This window comes from Ascaphus truei, chromosome 9, assembly GCF_040206685.1.
Source record: "Ascaphus truei isolate aAscTru1 chromosome 9, aAscTru1.hap1, whole genome shotgun sequence".
Lineage (NCBI taxonomy): Eukaryota > Metazoa > Chordata > Amphibia > Anura > Ascaphidae > Ascaphus > Ascaphus truei.
The window spans coordinates 19,967,444-19,992,156 of record NC_134491.1 but is presented as its reverse complement, the minus strand read 5'-3'; the positions used below and the strand labels follow the sequence as shown (position 1 = coordinate 19,992,156).

Sequence of the window (24,713 nt, the reverse complement as noted above, 5' to 3'; positions counted from 1 at the left end):
AATGGTTGTGTGACGGTCTGTGAGTAAATAATGACTATACAACGTGTGCTGCCTGATTTTAATGAATTGAAATGAATTTTTCTGCATGTGAGGCTCAGCGTTAATTAAACTTCACACCATCGTGCAATCTCCACCCCCTCGTTACTGTTGGGTGCCTCTTGTGAGTTCCGTACAAAGTCCCAGTCCAGGTGTCTGGCCGGAACCGCTCCCCTTGGGATGTCAGATCTGTAAGGGAACAGCAGCTGAAACCTCGGCGTACCACGCACACACGGTGACGTGATATGGGACAGGTAATGTGATGGGTACATGTAGCAACATGAGATGTAACCCCTGGACACTGTTACATGGGAGGTGTGATGGTGAGCGAAGCGAGGGACATGTAACAAGACACAGGAGGTGGGACGGGGGCTGTACCTTCTCTATGTACAGTGCTTAGAGTTCTATATAAGGCCAACAATGTAGTTGGTGCTTTACAAAAGATCATACTGGGGATTGCAATGCAGTAAGTAGAATATACATTGGACCTTGCACGTGTGCTCTTACCCGCAGTGCTGCCCGCACCTCGTTTAGCTGGGTGTACACGCGCCCCCCCTCTTCGGGGCACACCGCCTTCAATTCCTCCCTGCTCAGCCCCAAGAGCTGCGACCCACGCAGGACCCCGAGACACCTCACAGTGCTGGGGCGACAGATAGAGGAGGGGCATTGGTGAGGCAAATGGAGCATGGGTGGAAAGGGACAAAGGCTGGGGATGATTGATGGATTGTAGGTGGGGAGGGGGAGTCAGAAGGGGGATTGGGGTGGGATCAGATGTTGGGGGGGGGGAGGGAGATCACATACATGGTGGAGAAGTCCTTCTCTTGCAGCCATGCGGTCACCTCCTCTGGCCGAGAACTTGGCTGCAGTGACAACGAATGAACAGGAACCTGGGGAGCAGGGAGAGGGTGTCACTGCAGGTTTCTTCATCCTTCCCTTACCTGGCATGTACCACCCCCCCCCCCCTCACCGTACCTGCGCCTCCTCCCCACTCTCCAGGATGTTGCTCGGGATAAAGCCTCTCTCCTGCCGATAATTCTGCACCATCCACCACTGTCTGCTCTGATCCAGGACCTGTGGGCAAGATATGGCTCCAAAGGAACCAGACATTCAGTGTCACCTCCAGGAGGTCTCTTGACTGTCCCTGTCTGTGGCCCAGACACATTGAGCTCTGTTAAATCAGAGTAATTACCTAAAATGGTAACCGGCATTATTTTGAGCGAGAGAGGCACCTGAGCACCAAAAATGGACACACCTGAGATACTTGGGAAATATGCTAATAAGAGTCATTTGTATATGTGATTAGCATATTTCCCCATGGCACCGCGATGTCAAATGACGTTGCCATGACACCGGGACGTCACGCCGCCATAGCAACGTTTCGTCCCTTTGTCATGGTAATGCCATTTTCCATCGCAGTGACATGATGGGCAACCCTGCAGGAAGAGAAGGAAAGAGACTTCCAGAGGCCCCGCGCCCTCTCCAGGCAATCCGTTTGATTGTTGTGGGGAAGAGCACGGGGCCTCTGTAACCGTGGGGCGCGGTGCGATGGCACAGCCATGAAGCCGGCCCTGATTAGGCGTTATGGTTAACCCGACCTTAAATAGTCTAACGGAGCTTAGTGCATCTGGGCCTGTCTCTGTCGGTTATGTGACCCTGTCCCTCTCTAGTTCTGTCTGTCACCTCCACGCTGTCTCCTTTCTTCACCGACAGCTCACGACTGTTCCTGGCCTCAAAATCATGAAGAACTCGCATGATGAGCATCTGAGAGCGTCTGAGAGGGAGAGAGAGCATCAGAGAGAGAAAGAGAGAGAGAGCATCAGAGAGAGAGAGAGCGTCAGAGAGAGAGAGAGAGAGAGAGAGAGAGAGAGAGAGAGAGAGAGAGAGAGCATCAGAGAGAGCGTCTGTGAGAGCGTCTGTGAGAGAGACAGAGAATGGGTGTGTGAGAGACAGAGAATGGGTGTGTGAGAGACAGAGAAATGGTGTGTGAGAGACAGAGAATGGGTGTGTGAGAGACAGAGAATGGGTGTGTGTGTGAGTGAGAGAATGTGTGCGAGACAGATGTGCAAGTGATTGCATGCATGTGAGACAATGCATACGTGTGTGAGAGAATGCATGAGTGTGTTTAAGAGAATGTGTGAGAGAGAGTGCATGTGTTTGATAGGGCGTGTGTGAGTGAGAGAAAGTACGCATGCGTGTGAGAGAATGCGTGTATTTGTTTTGGGGTGCATGTGTGTGAGTCCGTGTGCATGTGAGAGTGCGTGCTAGAGAATGTGTGTGTAAGAGAGACTACATATGTGTGTAAGAGAGACTACATATGTGTGTAAGAGAGACTACATATGTGTGTAAGAGAGACTACATATGTGTGTAAGAGAGACTACATGTGTGTATGAGAGAGATCATGTGTGAATGTTTGATAGTGTGTGTGTGTGTGTGTGTGTGTGTCAGATATTCACAAGAAAGGAGACAGGCTGGACCCATCCAATTACAGTGGCATCTGTGTCAGCAGCACCCTGGGGAAACTATTCAACAGCATCTTGAACAGCAGAATCCTCACCTTCCTGACAGAGCAGAGTGTACTGAGTAAGAGCCAGACAGGCTTCCTGCCAAACCACTGCACCACGGATCACATCTACACCCTACACAGCCTGATCAATAAGCATGCTCACAACACCAACACGGGCACAATCTTTGCATGCCTTGTGGACTTTAAAAAGGCCTTTGACTCCATCTGGCATTCAGCTTATTGCTGAAAATACTAGAGAGCAGAATAGGGGGGAGAACATACAACACCATCAAAAGTATGTACTCTGAAAACAAATGCTGCGTTTAAGTTAACAAAAGGACAGACTTCTTCCATCCAGGCCGTGGAGTTAGACAGGGCTGCAGCCTGAGTCCCACGCTTTGTAACATATACATCAATGGCTTGCAGCAGCCCAATAATCCTCCTCAGCACCTGGGCTCAACTTGGCCTAAACTGAGATTAAGTCTCTACTATACGCAGACGACCTGCTCCTGCTGTCTCCAACAGAACAAGGCCTCCAACAGAAACTGGCAATACTAGAAAAATTCAGCCAGACCTGGGCACTCTCTGTGAACCTAGACAAAACCAGAATAATGGTATTCCAGAAAAAAATCTAAAAAAAACACCCAACCTTTTCGCAATTCCCACTGAATGACAATGCACGGGAACAGACAGCGAGCTACACATACCTAGGTCTGACAATCAGCTCATCAGGGAAATTCAACCTGGCCATAAATACACTGAAGGAGAAGCCCGCAGAGCATTCTATACAATAAGGAAAAAGATGCACCACCTCAAACCACCAATAAGAATCTGGATGACAATATTCAACAGCATCATCACACCCATCCTTCTGTATGGCAGCGAGGTGTGGGGTCCTGTAACATACCCAGACGCCACAAAAATAGGATACCAGCCCAACTGAAATACTGCATCTGGAGTTCTGCAAACACGTCCAAGTACACAGGAGTACATCAAACAATGCATGCCGGGCTGAGCTGGGCCGCTTTCCTCTACTGCTCACTGTACAGAAGAGAGCACTGACATTCTGGGCTCACCTAAACAAGAGCCATCCACAGTCTTACAGCTACAGAGCAATGAGAAGCCAGGAACTCCTCACTAAACCCTGTGCCATCAAACACCTTGTCCTCTCACTCCATAAACAAAACCCCACACAGATCAACAGCCTGCCGAAAAAACAAATCAACTCAATCGCCAGCGAAATGAAGGAGCAGTATGTGACTACGTGGGAAAATGATATCCAGCGCTCAAAGAAGCTGGAGACCTACCACAGCCAACAGAGAATACACTCTGGCACCCTACCTACTGAAGGTAAATAACCCAAAGCAGAGACAGACCCTGTGCCAGTACAGAATGAGCGCCCACAGTCTGGAAATAGAAACAGGCAGACACAGACAGAACTGGAAGCCCCGGGAGATGAGACTGTGCCAGCGATGTGAGCTAGGAGAGGTGTGTGAGAAACAGAGGCAGACACAGACAATGTTCTGTATAATCATTATACCCTACCCCCCTGTTACTCCGGAACCATGTAACCTTTATACCCTACCCCTGTTACTCATGTACCATGTAACCTTTATACCCTACCCCCTGTTATTCATGTACTGTGTAATCATTGTACCCCAAACCCCTATTATCCATGCTTTGGCAATACTAAAAAATGTTCTTTCGTCATACCAATAAAGCTGATTTGATTTGATTATGTGTGTGTGTGTGTGTGTGTGTGAGAGAAAGAATGTGTGTATGTGTGAGATAAAATTTGTGTGTGTATGTGTGTGTGTGTGTATGTGAGAATGTGATTATGTGTGAGAGAGAGTGTGTGTGAGAGAATCCGTGCATAAGTGTGAGAGAGAAAGCGTGTATGTGTGAACATGCGTGTGTGTGAATTTAAGCATGTGAGAATGTGTGTGAATATGCGTGTGTGAGTATATATGTGTTTGAGAGTGTGTGAGAAAGAATGTGTGTGGGTGTGAGAGAGAATGTGTGTGTGAGATATGAGAGTGCAGTTAGTAACGTTGAGGTACACACCTGTTGATGGGGGGAGTCTGCTCTTCAGGCGGAAACTGTAATATAGGACATGTTTGGAGCAGATTTAAACAAACACATACCTTGTAAGAGATGTGTGCAGGGTTACATATAATCGAGACTGATTCGGGTGAAATTATATCTGGGCTTTATTGAGCCTGTTCCTTTATCCAGGCAAAACATACAAAAACAACAAAATAACAAACCCCTATCCCTGTGTAAGGGCTAACTTACTTCCCCAGACCCTATCTGCAGGACTGGAGGGATATTCCCATTACCAGCCTATCACCCCAAAGTCTCAGGAGGTACCTTAAGCAGGTGGCCCTCCCTGTCAGTCTCTGGCAGGTTCCTGGGTCCTCTGTGTCCAGGAAATATAAGTCTCTGGGTGTCTGTGTGTCTTGATCTCAGCACAGCCTTTGTGCAGGCTCCTCTGCTCTCCTTCTGTCAGCCCAAATGTGAGCTAGGGAATCTCTCTCCTGTGTCTCACATGAGGCTTTTTCAGAGCTCTCATTAGTCCAGGTGGAAACTAGATAATTGAGTGGCTGCAATTAACTATCTCTGCTGGATTCTCAGAGCTCTGAGTCTGCTTTATTTAAACAGGGATATGTCTCTGTTATATACCTACATACATTATACACGGGCTTGTGCGACACCCACCCACCCTTATACAAAGAGACGTGTATAACATACACACTCTTATACACTGACTTGTGTAACCCACACACATGTATACAGACTTGTGTAACCCACACACACTTATACACAGACTTATGTAACTCACACACTTATATACAGAGCCTTGTGTAACACATACACTTATATGCAGAGCGCCAGTTCTCCCACTTACCTGAGCCTGGTCCTCCCTGGGAGGCATCTCGTCAGGTATCTTGCTGGGTATCCAGCCATCAGAGAACTCCGGAATATATGGGGGGACGTTTTTCCCATTAGGCCAGTCGGCTCTGGGGAGGGGATGGGGATGGGTGAGTAAGTAGAGGATGAAGAAAGAGGGAGACTTAGGTTCATGGTCATTAGGTGAAACCTCGCACCCCTGTGGGCTCCTCCATGTCACCCCCATCAACTCATATCACCCCTGTCCCCATTGTGACTGCTATAGCTCTTTATATGTCATAATGCCCCCCTCTTGCCTTTCATAACCCCTGTTCCTCATGGTCACCCATGTCAACTGGTCCTCCCTCACGTCCCCTTGTGTGCTCTGTGTCACTGTGTCCACACGTCATCTAGTGTCCCCGGGTCACCTCGTCCTCTGCCAGGCGTCGCCCAGGCTCTGCCATAGGTTCCTCTCCTTCTCTGTCACGCACGAGCTCAGCAGCGTCAAAGCCTTCTGGGTAAGAAGAGGGGACACCACAGTGGGAGCCACGTTCTTCCGGGGACACTGGGACAAGACCTGAGACAGACAGAGTTTCATCGGAGTCAGAGAAAGTGTGCCAGTGAGACAGGGACAATGTGCCACTGTGTCACTGTCTGACTGCGGGTGGTCCCCCCGCTCCTCACCGTTGGTACAGTGGTCATCAGAATATGGATGAGATCTGGAGCGCTGGGCTGCTGCATATCATCTTTGACCTTCCCCTGAGGATATGCAACATCAGGGATTTAGAGGAGGGGAGGGATAAATGGGGGGCATTTGATATGGCGGTAATTCAATTATAGTCACTGAGAATTGTCCTCTACCCCTAGTATCTGGGGGTTGGGAGGGGCTCCTGTGTGTCTCACAGTGAGTGGGGGGGTTCCATGTATAGGGATTAGTCTCTTGCTGGGGGGGAGGGAGCTCATGTGCAGAGCGGCTGTGTCTCAGTCGGAGGGGGCTCTTGCATGGGTATATTGTGTCTCTGGGTGTGGTCTCTAATGTATAGTGGGGAGCTGTGTCTCTTTCTGGGGGGAGATTTCATGTATGGGAGTGTTCTGTCTTTGGAGGGGGGGCTCTCATGTATGGGGAGGCTGTGTTCCTCTCTGGGGGGCTCTCATGTATCGGGGAGCGATGGATCTCTGGCGGGAGGGCTCCCATGAATGGGGGCTGTGTTTCTCAGTGTGGGGGCTCCCATGTATGGGGGGGGCTGTCTACATGGGGGGATCTCATGTATGGAGGGGGGTTCTGTCTCTCTCTGGCAGGGGAGGGGGACTGTGTCTCTCTTTCAAGGGGCAACTCTGATGTATAGGGGGGCTGTGTATCTCTGTGGCGGGGGCGACTGATGTATAGAAAGGGTCTCTCTCTCTGGGCAGAGACTCACCAATATGTTGAAGGAATATTTTATCTTCTGCAGACAGTCTATAAATTCTGATTCTGGCACCACAGACTTTCCTGTGAGAGAGGGGTGAAGAGACAGGAGGGGTGAAGAGACAGGAGGGGTGGGTAGGGGTGGGGGAGAGAGGGAGAAATTAAGAATATACTGTATCATATAGGAGGGAGGGTGTGGAGAGAGAACCAGAGAGGAGGTGAGATGAAAAGAGCATACCCTCCAACTGTACCTATTTACTGTAGCAGATAATGTACTTTTGTTGTATATCCTGTACCTATTAAATGCAGCTGTGCCTTTTGTACCTACAGTGTGTCTGGCAGTGGTTGAAGCTCGAAACCTTCAGATAAGCAAAGCATCTGGGAGATGAATCATTTCTCTGATAATGATCAGCTGGTTATGGGTGATTTACCATCACTTGTATTCTGTGTGCATATCAGGGGCGGCCAACTCCAGTCCTCAAAGGCCACCAAGAGGTCAGGTTTCCAGGATATTCCTGCTTCAGCACAGGTGGCTCAATCAGTGGCTCAGTCAATGACTGAGCCACCTGTACTGAAGCAGGGATAGCCTGAAAACCTAGGGTTGCCATATTTACATTTTTTAAATATGGGACACCAAAATCCAGTAGGAAACTTAAAATTCAGACATTTCCTATATGTTTTTATGACAAATACACACACCGTTTCTCTCCCCCCCCCTCTATCCATCTCTTCATTTCCCATCTCTTTCTCACCTCCCTCCATCTCTCAGCCCCCCTTAGCTCCATCTCTCAGTCCCCTTCTCCTCACAGCACTCCTCCCCAAAGCCCCCTCCTCTTCCCCCTCCCCACATGTGTACTGGAGAGCTAATCTTTGGATAGAGTATATTGCGTGAGTTACACGTCTCCTTAGGAGGTGACCCTTGTCTGGAAGCTCTTCTGTCCCACACTAACGTAGCTAAGAAAATGTCCCTATATTCATGTTGCAAATGTTGGAGGGTCTGACTGAAGTGCGATAATACCATCGTTTTAACCATCACTGTATTGTCCCCACTAATTTACCTCCAGACTCTCTTGGAGATGATACCACCAGAATCACAGCAAAGGCGACCCCCCAGAGTCTCCCCACTATGCTTCCCCTTTACTGCTCATGTCCAGCAAAGGAGGGGGGGTCGCCGTGTTGGTCCTTTCTTCCACGTAGTAACAAAGGAGGGAGCGGGAGTAGGGGGTATGATACATTTTATTGATCCAACAAGCAGTTGATATGTTACAAGCTTTCCAACCTCTCAGGTTCCTTCATCGGGTAACCCACCCCGAGAGGTTGGAAAGCTTGTAACATATCAACTGCTTGTTGGATCAATAAAATGTATCATACCCCCTACTCCCTCTCCCTCCTGTGTTACTACACTACGTCCACTAACCCAGCGTGGACAGGGTTAACATCAGGAAAAGACAGAGACATCTTCAATGACCTGGCGGTTATCAGCACCTCTCCCTGGATCTCTCTGCTGTGGGTGTCTTCTGTTTATTGTGACATCACTTTACTCCGGAGTACCTTGGCGATGATCAGCACTAGCACAGCGTTATAAATACTCCCCTTTCGCCCATTTCCCCAAAAGGTTGTTAAGGTTTTAGCATTCAAATAAATGGGGGTAAGGACGGGCTAAAGCTTAGCACCATTTAGTGAATATGGGCCTTTATCACCCACTCATTCTTTCTTACCCCCTTTCTCCCTCCCTCTTTTTCTCCCTCCCTCCCTCTCTCCGCACCTCTCTTTTTCTTATTATTATTAGTATTCAGTTTCCCAATAAATATTTCAATGTCTGCAAGCGTGTGATTCAAAATGTCCTGTGTGTGTGAGGGGGCACACAGAGGGGGAGGGTAGAGAGGGGAGGGAGAGAGGAGAGATGGAGGGTAGAGGAGAGAGGGAGGGTAGAGGGGAGGGAGAGAGGGTACAGATATGGGGAGTAGAGAGAAGGCACAGAGAGAGAGAGAGGGGGGGAGGAGGGGGGAGAGAGAGGGGAGTGCGGGCACAGAGAGGGGGAGGGGAGAGAGGGCACAGAGAGGGAGAGAGGGCACAGAGAGGGGAGAGGGCACAAAGAGGGGGGTCGGAAGGCACAGAGAGGAGGGGAGAGAGAGGGGGGAGCGAGCACAGATAGAGGAGAGAGAGGAGAGATGCCTATTAGATATGTAATATTTACCAAGTAGACATTCCCACAGCCATAAAGGTAAGACATGAGACTCCCACACACAGACCCCCAAACACAATAAGACATGAGACCACCTGACATATTGATAAGACCTAATTCCCCCCCCCACACACACACAGAGATCACCACACACAATGAAACATGAGACCCCCCCACACAATGAAACATGAGACCCCCCACACACAATGAAACATGAGTCCCCCACACACAATGAAACATGAGACCCCCACACACAAAGGAACATGAGACCCCCACACACAAAGGAACATGAGACCCCACACACACAAAGAAACATGAGACCCCCCCCCCCCACACACAATGAAACAGGAGACCCCCCACACAGACCCCCAGACATAATGATAAAACTTACAATATCTTGGTTTATCTCTGTCGTTTGTGTAGCTGGAGGGGGGCGGAAAGTTTGGGGGGGCTCCAGGTCAAACCTCTTCCTTTCCAGAATGGGGGTCTCTGTAATACAGCAGAGTGATGCCTGAGTAACACACACACACACACACACACACACACACACACACACACACACACACACACACACACACACACACACACACACACATTACATACATAGTTAAGTTACGGTGGGTAAAAAAAGTGACAAAAACCATCCACAGCAAAGCAAATGGCAAATGGAAATATGCATCTTAACCCTGGCTGTGCTCAAAGCTGTGACTATGCAGCAAGCTTAAGCCTATAGGGAACCATTTTAATGGTGTTGAAGCAAAAGGTGGCACTTTGTGCTCATTTGCATGTCATTTCCCAGAATCCCTTGCTGCAGTGGAAGTGCTGTGTGCGGGGTGATAATGGTGAAAGGCAGGGTTGCAGACCTGTCTAAGACATGCAAATGAGCATACAGTAATATTTCCATTTGAGATATATATATATATATATATACAGTGTTCGACAAACCTATACATTTGCAAGCCCCGGGCGAGTGGATTTAACATCGTGGCGAGCTCCTATTGGCCCAAGCAGCACACGTGTGGTACTAGGTGGCGAGTAGATTTTTTTTGTTTGGCGAGTGGATTTTTTGGTGATTTGTCGACCACTGTATATATATATATTACACACATGGACTCACGCACATGCACATAAATACATACATGTACTCCCACACGTGGCCATACATAAACACACATCATACATGTACTCCCACACACGTGGACATACATAAACACATGCACATATATAAACACGCACATGTACTCACACGTGGCCATACATAAAAACACATACATGTACACATAATCACACACACAGTTCTCTCTCCCTCCCCACCAGACCCCTGTGTTTCTAGCTCTCTCCCCTATGCATTAGATGGTCAGCTCTTCTGTGTAAGTTTCTTGGCTCCTGTGGGTTTTGGAACCCCGTGATAGTGATACACACACCGTTTCTGGAGGACCCTCTGCTTGGATAATCCAATGTGGGTGTCCGCCCCCCTGGGGTGGGCTGGACAAGACTTTGAGACAAGACGGTCTCCAGGTTACTCCTGAGGACACAAGGCACAGTGTGATATGGATACAATGTAACACGGTAACACAGGTACAAGGTAACAAACGCACTCCCGTGCGGCAATAACGATACAATGTCACACAGATACAGTGTAATAAATAAATACACACAGCACAGGGTGATATAGATACGCGACACAGACAGTGTTACAAACGCATAGATACCCACACACACGCAAACACAATGTGATATTAATACAATGTTACGTGGTAACTCAGAGGTCATCGTGTCCTTGGGGTGAGAAGTCAAAGTGCTCCTGGAGTAAAAGGTCAGGATATTCCTGGGATCAAAAGTCAGGGTGCTACTGGGATCAGAGGTCAGTGCGCTCCTGGGATCAGAGCCCAGAATTCTCCTAGGGGTCAGAGGTCAGGGTGCGCATGGGGTCTGAGGTCAGGGGTACCTGATATTGTCTCTGCTCTCTCGGTTTCCTTTACATTGGCTTAGGGCTGTCTCCAGCTTCCTTTGTAGGACGTCAGCCTAAGGACAGAGGAACACAGTGAGGACGCACCCTGAGACCAAGACCCCTGACCTTTGGCAGGTGCGATGATGTCACTCACCGGCAGCTCGTCGCACTGGAAGAGGAAAACGATAGATTTCTGGGGGTTCTGGACAGTGATGCTGAGAAGAGAATTGTATGTGGAGCCTCCAAGCACTGAATGGCAGCTCTCCACACTCTGCAGGGGCACACGCTCCAGACTGTCCTATAACACAGCGGACACGCTACTTGTACAACAACACAGGGACAGTCTGGTGAATAGAAGTAGGTGGGAGCTCCAGAGGTCAAGTGCCACAAGGGTTAAGGAGCTGGTAATATTATCATCACGGCTCTGGTAATATTATTAGGGTGCTGGTAGTAGTATTAGGAAGCTGGTAGTAGTATCATTATGTTACTGGTAGTAGGATTAGGAGGATGATTGTAGTATCATTATGGTGGTGCTAGTATCATTATGGTGCTAGTACTGTAGTAGGATTAGGAAGATGGTAGTAGTATCATTATGGTGCTGGTAAGATTAGGAAGCTGCTGGTAGTATCATTATGGTGCTGGTAAGATTAGGAAGCTGCTGGTAGTATCATTATGGTGCTGGTAAGATTAGGAAGCTGCTGGTAGTATCATTATGGTGCTGGTAGTAGGATTAGGAAACTGGTGGTAGAACCATTATGGTGCTGGTAGTAGGATATGGAAGATGGTGGTAGTATTATGGTGTTGGAAGTCGTATTAGGAAGATGGTGGTAGTATCATTATGGTGCTGGTAATAGGATTAGGAAGATACTGGTAGTATAATTATGGTGCTGGTAGTAGGATAGCTCCCTCCCTCCTGCTCTCCCTCTCACCCTGGTCTCCACGTCGTTCAGCAGCATCTCTCCGTTGTTCACCTGGAGGATCAGGTCCTGACCCCACACTCGTCCCTCAGCAGTGAGTGAATGCAGCCGGGTCAGACAGTCATTAACAGTACGAAGGTCACTGTCCAGATCACATGTTAGCAGGTGCTGGGGACAGAATCCACCAATCAGAGCCTCCCAGACAGGCCTGTCCTGTGTCACTCATTGGGGAGTAGTGTGACTCATTGGGAGACAGGGGCGAGAGGGCGGTGTCACTTATTGGGGGTGCGGGCAGTGGTTATAGGGTTGTATTCTGGGGTCTTCAGGTTATAATGTGGTATTTTGAGGTCTCCCTGGTTATAGGATTGTATTATGGGGTCTTCCGGTTATAATGTGATATTCTGGGTTCTCCCTGGTTATAGGATTGTATTATGGGGTCTTCTCGTGATAACGTGGCATTCTCAGGTCTCCCTGGTTATAAGAATAGAAAAACCGGAGCACTATCCAATGAAATAAGGATCCAGAGGGGGCTACCTCATTAAAAAGACTTTATTCGGTCATACAAAAAAGCGAACCCCTAAAGAGGTAGGGGAAACACACAACACATTTCACGCCTCTCACGTGTCATCATGGTGTGAGAAATTGTTAAAAATTGGGCATATTTCAATTCTGGGTCGGGCGTGACATCAGGCGCTGTACCCAATCTGTCTCACGTTCCTCCTCAAGCTATGGGGAAATGTGAGTTTTTATTGGTTGAGGCAATATTGAAACAGAAAACTTTATTTATAAACAAAATCTGAATGGGAGATTGTACTACAGAATCACCTGACGTTAGACACAAGCCTATGTTTGGAGTTGCGCTCACCTCACGAGCGCGCTACCCCAGGTCCACCCCTTTAAAAACTTTATTTATATGAATTGAATACAGATTAACCCATAGGTGGCCAGAATATCATAATTATAGAATAAGATCACATAAAATCAAGGAGATATCCATGTGAACTTTATCCAACAAACTATATTAAAAACACTCTGCAAGACATGGCAAGTGAAAAAAAGAAATAAAAAAAGGGGGAAAAAGGAAGGAAAAAAGGGGGAAAAGGGGAGAAAGAGAAGATTATATATAATGTAATATAAAATAATCAAACATGTACCTTTATTATATACCAGAAAAACTAATAGAAAACAGTAATAATAAAAAAATGATAACATCATAAAAAAGAGAGGACTCAGGAGGTTTGTAGACGGACGTTCACAGAGGTACACACTTAGAGTCGTTTATAATGTGAAATTATAATAAGGCTTTATTGTGCCTTTTCCTTTTCATCAGGAAATTCATCCAAACACAGGGGGGGGGAGGGGGGGACAAAGCTTCTATTCACTTGGGAGTATTTCTAGTGAAACACTATGCAATAATTCACATCTCCCTTAGTCAAGCAGTTCTCGCAGCCCCAAACACATAGCATGCAATAAGCAGATATAAGCAGTCTTTTAAGAATGAAAGTCTTATCTGTTCCTTGTGGTTTGGAGAGAAAATCTTCACTGTTCCTGCTTCAGCTCCCTTGTCTCCAGGGTTGGTCAGCATACAGGTTTAGAAGTTTTCCCTGTGTCTTGTAAGCAGCTCTGCTGTTTCTTCTGGCAGGGCTCAAGACTGTTGTGAGAGTCAAAGACAATCTCTGCTCTCTCTCCCAAGTTCAGCTCTCAGTCACAGAGCTAAGGAGTTCTCACTTCCTGTTTCAAAAGACAGGCTTTCTAAGCCATCTAATCAGGCAGATCTTTCTGTGACTTGAATGAGAGTGGATGGAGGAAGAGAACCCTCTGTCCCGCTGGGATTGGAGCCCTTTCTCCAGTTTATTTTTGTCTCCTCCCGAAGGTGCTTGAGATCAGCACTCCTCAGTCGCTCGAGGAGGACTTTTTCCACGTAAAGTCTTTTTATCTCGTGCGCGGTCATGAAATTTCTGTTGCGTCGGGCACTCCTCTTTTTGTAGACAAAGTGTATGGCAACAGTTGTAGAGCAGTTAGGACTAGCCCTTAGAGTTTTCTGCTCTTTAAGCGGTCTTTCTGCAGTTTCTCCACACCATGGAGTCGCCAGTTCAGCTTCTTTGGGACCGAGTTGCACCTCCACCTCCTTTTCCAGAGAACGTCCTATTTTTTCAGCTTCCTCAGCTAAGGACTCTTCCGGTTTTGATTCTGCACTCCTACCTCTGTTTGTTGCCTGTTGGGCAGCTGTAGGTTTGGCTAGTGCTTTCTTAGGTGGCTCAAACTTCGTAATTTTGTTATGAAGTTGCATGGAGTCCCCAACTCTCACTGTACCCTTGTCCTCACAGGCATTAGTTACTGTGGGATACTGGTGCTTTCTCTGAGTCTGTATCAGAGTCTCCTTCATATTCTGGAGCTCTGTAATTTTTGTTGCCTTGTGGCGCACTATGAACTTCTTTGCTTGGGCCACAGTTACTTGTTTCAGTTTCTGGACCTTCTTGTGCTCCCTTTTGTGCTGCGTCACCTGGGTTCTAAACTTGGCTTTTAGCGTTGCTTTTGTGATGCTCAGGGTAGCCTTCAGTTTCTCATGCTGCTTTGCGGGGACATACTGGGTCATCAGACGTTCCTGCAGCACTTGAATTTCTTTAGCAGCCTGCAGCTTTTCTTCCTGCAGCGTTTGCTGCTTCTTCTCAACATACTGGAGGTGTGTACGCAGACCTTGCAGTTGGTTCTGCAGTCGGTGCTCTGCTTCAAACTTTTCCTTGACTTCTTCTGTTAACTGAAAATTTTCTTCTTTCAGTTTTAAGTTTTTTGTTTTTAATCTTGAATTTTCTCTTTTTTCAGTCTCTGTATTCTTCAGGGCTTCTTTGCAGTCCTCCTTCCATTTACGCACATCTGCCTTGAGAATGACAATCTCCTGGCGTGAGACTTCCTTCTCTAGGTTGAGGGTCTGAAGCTCCTTCTGAGAGACTTTGAGAACTGTTCCAAGATTACCAATAGTTTCTTTAGTAATGTCCAGCTCCTCAGTGAGACTGTGTAGTTCCTTACTGGAAACTTCCAGGTCTGTGCGGCAGCTGTTGGTCTCATGATGCGAGGCATCAAGCTCTATAACGAAGAGTGTGAACCTCTTGCTGGAAGACTGTCATCTGCTTCAGTGCCTCCTCATACTTCCACTTTAGCGTAGCCACCATTTTAACAGATTGGCTCTGCTTTTCATCCATGGCGGAGATAGTAGCCTTTGCAGTATCTAGCTCAGTCTTGAGACCCTCCAATTCGGTCTTGGCCGCAGAATAAATTGCGAGCACAGTCTTCTGTAGCTCAGCATTATTTTTTCTCTCTCTTCCTAATTCTTCACAGAGCAGATCACAGTCATGCCTGGCAATTTTCAGGGCGTCTTCAGGGCTGGTCAAGGGATCGTCACTCACTGGTTCCGGCTCCGCTTCCCTGGGATGACTAGTTGAGGGTTCCTCACTGTTGGCACCGGACAGACACTTCTTTGGGGTACACGACTTCTGCCTTGGGCCCTCTGGATATTCGGTTAACCGTGGGACGAATTCTCCATTTTCTCTAGGCTGCAGGGCAACTCGGCCCCCCTTTTCCTCCACAGGATCTGCGGACGTGTCTGTTCCTTCCACGGTAAGTGAAGAACTGCTTTTCTTTTTCTTCCTTTTTGATTTGGATGACACCGTCCCTTCAGGGATACTGGGGTCTCCATCTTCATTTGAAGTTTTAGCAGCTTCATTATATACGCCAGGCTTTTCTTGCAGCTGCTTTAGCTGACAGAAATATTCGGTGATCCACTGCTCCCGCTCTGTCTCCTGCTGATCATATTCGTCAAAGGGAGCGGTCTTTTCTGTTCGTGCCGAGTTCAGGCACCCCCACCATTCTTGGGGTGTTTTGTGGGTGTGACTCGGTTCGGGTTCCCCGTAAGAGATGTCTTCCTCTTTATTGGACTGGAAGGGCCCCTCTTCCGTGGGGTAGGGTTCATTACAGGAACGCTGCATCTTGTCCTCCATTTTTAGGCTATCAGGTGTAATTTTCTTCCTGAACTCAGGAGGCGCTATTGCAGCTGTTGCCACTGTATTTGCTAGAACCCCCAATTGTGGTAGTCCTACAGATGGGCATATTTTGCTTGTAGAAGTCGTAGCTCTCACAGGCATCTCTGTAGACTTTTCTTTCTTGGATATTTTTTTTTTTCAATATCAGCAGTACTGTGCATGCATTTTCTTTTATCAGGTATACAAGTTGTGCAGCGGCTAGGTAAAAAAAAAAAGTCTATTTGCTATACACCATTTACTTGCTGGGTGCAATCCCTCCGCTTCAGCAACAGAATTTGGTTTTCTGCCTGAGTTCAGTAATTTTCAGTCTCATCTTTGGGTATTATGGCATTCACACTTCACTCTTTGGGTGTCTGTTTTGCTCCCAAGATAATAGGCATACTTTTTTACTTGCAGAAAAAAAACATTCTTTGCAGTGGACTATTTCTTTCATTCCCGGCAGGGTGACTCAACACTCAGCAATTGGCTTTGAAAAACCTTTTTCCTTTATAGGGCAATTTTACACTCAGCATTTGTTTGCTAAAAATTCCCCTGCTTCAGCACAGTATTGTATCAATTTTCACACTTTTCTGCATATACTCCATTCACAGCTGGTAGTCCTATGCGGTGTGGCAACCTTTATCTGCAAAATCAGTACCACTCGTGGGTCACCATCTGTATTCACTGCTTCAGCGAAACTTTTGAAAACAACAAACACCTATCCCTTTTCAAGGGCTGACTCACTTCTTAAACCCTGACTATGGCTGGAAGGCAAAACCCCTATTTCAATGACCGTATTACACTTTGTGATAGGCAATTAAAGGTTTACCTGCTCCAGCAGTCTCTTGGGATTGGGGAAAAGAGTCCATCCGTGGTTTTTGTAAGTCTCAGTGCAGTGTAAGTTTCAGTGGTGTGTACCCCTTTAACTCTGCCTCTGCTGCACGAGAGGTTTTTTTTTCAAGTTGTTTAGACTGTTTGTAGGCAAAAAGCATAACAAAAAATTTCACATAAAAACTCCGGTCCTTTTTAACTACAAAGACACCTCTTGTCCCACCTCGGACACCAAAGTAGACGGACGTTCACAGAGGTACACACTTGGAGTCGTTTATAATGTGAAATTATAATAAGGCTTTATTGTGCCTTTTCCTTTTCATCAGGAAATTCATCCAAACACAGGGGGGGGGGGGGGGGGACAAAGCTTCTATTCACTTGGGAGTATTTCTAGTGAAACACTATGCTTTCTAAGCCATCTAATCAGGCAGGTCGTGTTTTGTTTTTTGACTACCAGCAGTTAACCACCACACTGCTGGATTAGAGGCACATTACCTGAACAGGGATAAGTCCCCTGTTACAAGGTTCATTTGGTACAGAAGGAAATGATCTATGCCCATACATATATAGAACTAACTATATATAGCAAATCCATCAACTCACACTGGAAAGGATAGAAACCATAAGAGTTAATTATGAACCCTCATAATCCTCCTGAACCTAACTTGCTATGTCCACCCCCCCCCCCCCACACACTCAAACCATAGGGGTAGAGTACAACTAAGGAGGAACTAATCCCATATTATTTTAAAAAAAAAATATATAAGAATATGTCAAGTACATAGAAAAAACATATACTCATATTCAATCATAAGAAGTTGGCAAAAGACAAATAATGATGTCAGATCATTTTACATATACAATAAAACATATATTGTGCTCTATGAATGAATAAGAGACGACTTCGGAGAAAAACATTACTGTCAATGCACAATTGATCCAGACTAATCCAAAATAATGCCCCAAACATTAAACATAGTTACAATGGGGAAATGTATCTATGAGCAGTGAGATTGACCGATAGTTCTAACACTATTTATGGTATGCAAACAGACACAAAGTACCCACTCTGGAAAGATCCGGAAATTGAGAGAGTTGAGACTAAAACTCGGGGGAATAGAGAACACAAATGTTCACTACACTATTCATATTTACATTCCCATTTTCTCTAAAATACATTAACATAACATGTCGACTCCTAGGGGGCCCAGAAAAGGAGGAGGGAGGCCCAGAGAATCACAGAAAGTGACTCAGATCCCAGTCGTTATTTAAACCCAAGGGGACCTGTGTCCCCAGAGTGAAAATCCAATAGGCCTCCCTCTGATCCAGCCTCCTAGCACGACCCCCCCCCCCCCCACACCGCTCACCAGAGGAGGAACGTACTCCATGTCATTAAACTTGAGATGCCTTGCATCTGCTCTTTCACTGTTGGTACAATGTTTCGGGACCAGGTGGTTTAAGTCCTTTTGTTTATGAGCCTCACGTGTTCCATCATTCTTCGCTTTAGACACCTGGTGGTGGGGCCCACATACTGTTTGCCGCGTCCACAAGTGAGCAAATATATTACAAAGGAAGCCATACAATGTATGAAGTGATGTATCCTATACTCCCTCTCGGTGACTGTGGACTGAAAGGTCTCGATGGGTTTCGTTAATTTACATATCTTGCCATGAGTACAACTGTATGAACCCCTTGAAGAAAGTACTGATGTACATGTTTGGGGTGTAAACAGGCTAGGTGACAAGGAATTTGCAATTGTTTTCGCTTTTCTAAAAATTACCGTGGGGCTTGCCTTCAACCGTGGTCCAAGGAGCAGGTCCAGGGCCAGGACGTCCCAATGTTTTTTTTTTTTTTAACAATACCCCTTATCTGATATGCCAGTTGGCTGAATTGAGTAATGAACAGTGGACTTTGTTTTGAGAAAGTTTTTTTTAGGTTTTCTAACCAAAAGGGTATTCAGATCCATATCATTCACCTCCTCCCAAGTGTCCATTACATTTTTGGACCCATATCCCCTGGCCAGAAACCTGATATGAATATCTCTGGATTGTGTCTGGAAGTCCTCGTTATTGGAGCAGTTACGTTTAGCTCTCATAAATTGACCCTTTGGTATTGCCTTAATAAGGCTTTTTGGGTGGCAGCTGTCCGCTCTAAGATACGTGTTCCTAGAGTTGTCCTTACGAAAGATGTCTGTTTGAATATTTAAGGGTATATCTATATATAATAAAAGGTCTAAAGTGATATGTGTATGTAAACTTGAGGCGATATTCATTGACATTTAGTAACTCAATAAATAGTAACAGTGTCGTGACATCACCCTCCCAAATAAAGATCAAATCATTGATGAACCGGCAACAAAAGATAATGTGACGTCTATAGTGGTTCCTACAGTACCTCCAAACACGTGGAACGACTCCCACCATCCCTGGTTATAGGGTTGTATTTTGGGGGTCTCCATACTTATAGGGTAGTATTCTGGGGGTTACCTGGTTTTAGGGTGGTATTCTGGGGTTTCTCCAGGTCATAAGGTGGTATTTTGGGGGTTCCCTGGTTTTAGAGTGGTATTCTGGGGTCTCCTGGTCATAAGGTGGTATTCTGGGATCTCCATGTTTATAGGGTGGTAATCTGGAATCTCCCTGTTGATAGGGTGGTATTCTTGAATCTCCCTGTTTATAGGGTGGTATTATGGGGTCTCCCTGGTTATAGGGTGGTATTCTTGAATCTCCTTGTTTATAGGGTGTCAGTCTGGGGTCACCCTGTTTATAGGGTGGTATTTTGGGGTCACCCTGCTATAGGGTGGTATTATGGGGTCTCCCTGTTTATAGGGTGGTATTATGGGATCTCCCTGTTTATAGGGTGGTATTATGGGGTCTCCCTGTTTATAGGGTGGTATTATGGGGTCTCCCTGGTTAATGGGTGGTATTCTGGGGTCTCTTACCTCCACTCTATGCTGGATGGTGCTGTCCAGCTTGGTCAATGATTGCGCATACTGCTTCCTCTGTTCTGCACATTGAACAGAAAAACAGCATGAGATGGCAGCAGGGAGGGGGTTGTATTAACAGCCCTGTGGGTATTATTGTGTGTGTGGGGGGATACTAGTGAGGGGGCTATGATTATGGGGGGTAGTAGGCAGGGATGTTAGCAAGAAGGGTACAGGATATTCCTCACGGTAGATGCTCTTGGCGCTTGGTCTGCCCATGCTGCTGGATCTGGTCAAGATTTCATTCTGCACTGAGTCCACACTGAGGAGATACAGAGAATCAAATATTTACATAGGGTCAGATATATATACAGGAGCCAGATATATACAAAAGGCCAGATATCAGGGTCAGATACATACAGAAGCCAGATATTATAGGGGGTCAGTTATATACACAAGGCCTGAATAAGTATATATATATATATATATTAGCAAATGGAAATATTACTGTATGCTCATTTGCATGTCTTAGACAGGTCTGCAACCCCGCCTTTCACCATTATCACCCAGCGCACAGCACTTCCACAAGGGATTCTGGGAAATGACATGCAAATGAGCACACAGTGCCACCTTTAGTCTCAAGCTCACATTACATGAACAACCCATAAGCCAATGCATGCTGCTTTAAACACAGCTTTTAAACATGACCTGGGATGAGATGCAAAGCCAGTAAACCCATTCACAGACAAGGTCGAAACATATTTTGTGTGCCAATTTATTGCTGACTGGAATCAGTTGTATGGAGGTTGTGGCACCTCCCCCAGAGCTCACGTCACCTCCCCCTTTTTAATGGTGGACCTTCTCATCTTGCTGCAGGTAAGGAATCTATTATGATTCTTCCCCCTCATACAGAGGTATAGGGAACAGAATGCAGTGTAGTGTAGGACTTGCACTTATTATGGTTTATTTGACGATTTGGTATGCAAGCTTATGATGCTTTGGCCAAAATATCTAACTAAAAAAAAACATATTTTATTATTATTAGTATTAGCATTATTATTAGTAGTGAAGCATTATTTCTTTTTATTATTACCATGCATGTTGTGTCATTTGGATGTAGCACGGGCACCCCGTCGTTTGTTGTATTCACTTGCCCCAGCCCAGTGGCACTCTATGTGACATTACATATAGTCAAGATTGGGTGGGTGTTGGAGCTTGCTGGGCTTGTGTGTGCTAATATATATATTTATATATATATACATACAGGGGCATATATTAGCAGGGGGTTAGATGAATACAGAAAGTGGGGTAAATACTTACTCCATGGAGCTCATATAATCATTCATGTTGAACCTCGCAAACACTGAAATAACAGGAGAAAAACCATTACATCACTTGAAACTATATCACACCCCATAACATCAAAACCCATAATATTAAAACTCCAGACCATCAAAATATCACACCCCATAATACCACTATATCACACCCCATAACATCATACCCCATACCGTCACAATATCACACCACTATATCACACCCCAAAACATCAAACCCCATACCGTCACAATATCACACCAGTATGTCACACCCCAAAACATCACACCCCATAGCATCACTATATAAAGATATACATAAATACATACATATGTAGCCAGGTCCCCTTTGGCTCCCCGGTCCTCCTGTTCCCCCCCTTACCTCCGCTGCCATGGGGGATGTTGCGGCAGACATTCCCCTGGGTCCCAGCTAGGCCCCGACTCCCTTGGGAAGCTTGTGGCTACTATAGGGACAGGCCCTTAGGTAGGGACACTGCCCCATCATTAGCTATTTGATGGTAGAGAATACAGCTGCAACGTTATGCAGCACTGGAGACTGTGGTCTGGGACCAGACCACCAGGCAAAGTATAAGAGACTATCTTCGAGTGAGACACTCCAGCGGTATATACCGCCCCACGCGGAGGCGGACTCATCGCGGATGACATCGCTGGATCGGCGCATCCCATCGTTCTTCCAGTCCGCGCGCCCGGGTGCCGGAGCACCAGGCAGGTACCTTCCTCACTAAGTGCACCAACCAAGACACACCCCATAGTGGCAGCGCTGACCACATATAGGGGTTAGACTCTTGTGGACACCGGTGTGGTAGAGTGCCCGAGGGCCCCGTCAGGTACTGTGGACACGGTGTGGGGTGACATGGTGGTGGGTAAGGCCGTGTGAGGCTGTATAGGTAGCTGTAACCAGTAGTATTACTATTCTCATTATCGTTATGAATATATATATATATATGTAAAAATCATTGTTATTATATACTGTGTGTGTATCAGTATTTTGGGTTCCTGTGAGGGGCTCCTCCCACTACGTTGGGATCCCTCTCCCAGGTGGAGGCACTGCACCGAGGTTGTTGTTGCTATATCCCCCCGGGTTCCCCGTGGTGGAGGCTTGGGACCTCAGTGAGCCAACAGGTAATGCCAGCACCAGTAGACTCTTTACACTAGGGGGAAAGAGGGCTACACATATATATATATATATACCCAAGCTGGCAATCGTTTCGTGCTGTTATAAATCCGGATTTTGTGCCTAACTTAATGGCTGCTTCAGCCAGTGTAACTCAGCAGCTGCACTGTGTCTTGAGAATGATTAAAACAAACCTTGTTACAAATTAACAAGTGTAAACATCCTCGATGGACATTACCCTCATAACAAAACGGAATGTACCTCTGTATAAGGATATTATCTCTATTTCACACCTAGGGATTGATAAAGCCCCCCATTATAAAGGTCCTCTTTATAAAGCTCTGCTCCCCCCATATAAAGCCCCCTCTATATAAAGCTCCATCCCCCATATAAAGCCCCCTCTATATCAAGTTTTAACCCCATATTAAGTCCTCTCTCTATAAAGTCCCCACTATAACCCCCCGAATAAAGTCTTTCCCCATATAAAAGCATCATCACATATAAAGCTCTCCCCCATATAACTCTCCCTATCCCATATGTAGTGTTTTTATATAAAGCCCCAAATATAAAACCTGTGTTACCTCCTGAGTTCATCCTGGTGGGTTCCTAAGGGGTCATATGTCCATCCACAATGAGGGAGAATCTGCCGCGGCGTCTGGGAGAGAGTAGGATGGGGGGTCCGGCAAGACAGTCTGACCCGGCAAATGATGCTGTAAGACCCCTGCGCCGTGCTGTGTATGAGCACCGATGCTCCGAGCGTCTTACTGGGACACTCCCTCTGTCCTTTGCTCGGGGAACTCACCCTACTTCTTCTCACCTGTGCTGACGTAACTCAGTTATAATACCAATTATTCTCTGCTATTCCTGTACTGCCCCGGCCGTCCAGCTGTGTCACTCCTGCTCTGTCTGTCAGCACTCTCTGCTATTCCTGTACTGACCCTACATACAGCTGTGTCACTCCTGCTCTGTCTGTCAGCACCCTCTGCTATTCCTGTACTGACCCTACATACAGCTGTGTCACTCCTGCTCTGTCTGTCAGCCACCTCTGCTATTCCTGTACTGACCCTACATACAGCTGTGTCACTCCTGCTCTGCCTGTCAGCACCCTCTGCTATTCCTGTACTGCCCCGGCCGTCCAGCTGTGTCACTCCTGCTCTGCCCGTCAGCACCTTCTGCTATTCCTGTACTGACCCTACATACAGCTGTGTCACTCCTGCTCTGCCCGTCAGCACTCTCTGCTATTCCTGTACTGACCCTACAAACAGCTGTGTCACTTCTGCTCTGTCCGTCAGCACCCTCTGCTATTCCTGTACTGACCCTACATACAGCTGTGTCACTCCTGCTCTGCCCGTCAGCACCCTCTGCTATTCCTGTACCGCCCCGGCCGTCCAGCTGTGTCACTCCTGCTCTGCCTGTCAGCACCCTCTGCTATTCCTGTACTGACCCTACATACAGCTGTGTCACTCCTGCTCTGCCCGTCAGCACTCTCTGCTATTCCTGTACTGACCCTACAAACAGCTGTGTCACTTCTGCTCTGTCCGTCAGCACCCTCTGCTATTCCTGTACTGACCCTACATACAGCTGTGTCACTCCTGCTCTGCCTGTCAGCACCCTCTGCTATTCCTGTACTGACCCTACATACAGCTGTGTCACTCCTGCTCTGCCTGTCAGCACCCTATGCTATTCCTGTACTGACCCTACATACAGCTGTGTCACTCCTGCTCTGCCCGTCAGCACTCTCTGCTATTCCTGTACTGACCCTACATACAGCTGTGTCACTCCTGCTCTGCCCGTCAGCACTCTCTGCTATTCCTGTACTGACCCTACATACAGCTGTGTCACTCCTGCTCTGCCCGTCAGCACTCTCTGCTATTCCTGTACTGACCCTACATACAGCTGTGTCACTCCTGCTCTGCCCGTCAGCACCCTCTGCTATTCCTGTACCGCCCCGGCCGTCCAGCTGTGTCACTCCTGCTCAGCCTGTCAGCATCCTCTGCTATTCCTGTACTGACCCTACATACAGCTGTGTCACTTCTGCTCTGCCTGTCAGCCACCTCTGCTATTCCTGTACTGACCCTACATACAGCTGTGTCACTTCTGCTCTGCCTGTCAGCACCCTCTGCTATTCCTGTACTGACCCTACATACAGCTGTGTCACTTCTGCTCTGCCTGTCAGCACCCCCTGCTATTCCTGTACTGCCCCTACATACAGCTGTGTCACTCCTGCTCTGCCCGTCAGCACCCTCTGCTATTCCTGTACTGACCCTACATACAAATGTGTCATTGCGCCTCTGCTATTCCTGTACACCCCCTCCCATGGCTCTCCTGTTTCCTGATAGCTACAGAGATGCAAATGCCTAGTTAATGAGTGTTAGTATTCATCACATAATTCACTCCACAGCTATAAATTCAATAGCCGTTTCTGTGCTATAATTCCCTGACGAACATTATCGCAGTTTAATAAATAACAACCAGGTTAATCCAGTGACTATCAGGGGGAAGGGGAAGGTGGAGGGGGGAGGGAGCCTTCCCCCATGTGTCTATTTATAGCCATCTGCACCCAGACCTGACCGATTACTGTGATCACCAAACGGCACAATAGACTTTGG

The 24,713-nt window shown here is 47.0% G+C and overlaps 1 protein-coding gene across 1 annotated transcript; it reads right to left on the bottom strand.

Moving 5' to 3' along the window:
- Window positions 1-44: 44 nt before the first annotated feature.
- On the bottom strand, window positions 45-24,415 carry EPS8L3 (EPS8 signaling adaptor L3). Its single transcript, XM_075613582.1, has 20 exons — window positions 22,686-24,415; window positions 20,974-21,016; window positions 19,902-19,975; window positions 19,672-19,736; window positions 11,899-12,054; window positions 11,124-11,267; window positions 10,967-11,043; window positions 10,443-10,543; window positions 9,410-9,507; window positions 8,599-8,677; window positions 6,847-6,917; window positions 6,113-6,187; window positions 5,857-6,005; window positions 5,448-5,559; window positions 4,604-4,638; window positions 1,717-1,807; window positions 1,009-1,107; window positions 838-923; window positions 544-676; window positions 45-225 (listed from the first exon to the last, which is right to left on the bottom strand). Exons 1-20 carry the CDS (start codon window positions 22,696-22,698, stop codon window positions 220-222), a joined length of 1,707 nt encoding a protein of 568 aa, XP_075469697.1. The 5' UTR covers window positions 22,699-24,415; the 3' UTR covers window positions 45-219.
- Window positions 24,416-24,713: the final 298 nt, after the last annotated feature.

Bases quoted from the DNA above. Each gene is read 5' to 3' on its own strand.
- EPS8L3 (XM_075613582.1), bottom strand. The intron at 12,055-19,671 runs GTAAGAGACCCC...TTCTGTCCCCAG, and splicing joins CCATCCAGCATAGAGTGGAG to CACCTGCTAACATGTGATCT. The intron at 924-1,008 runs GTACGGTGAGGG...CCTGCTCCCCAG, and splicing joins AGAGTGGGGAGGAGGCGCAG to GTTCCTGTTCATTCGTTGTC.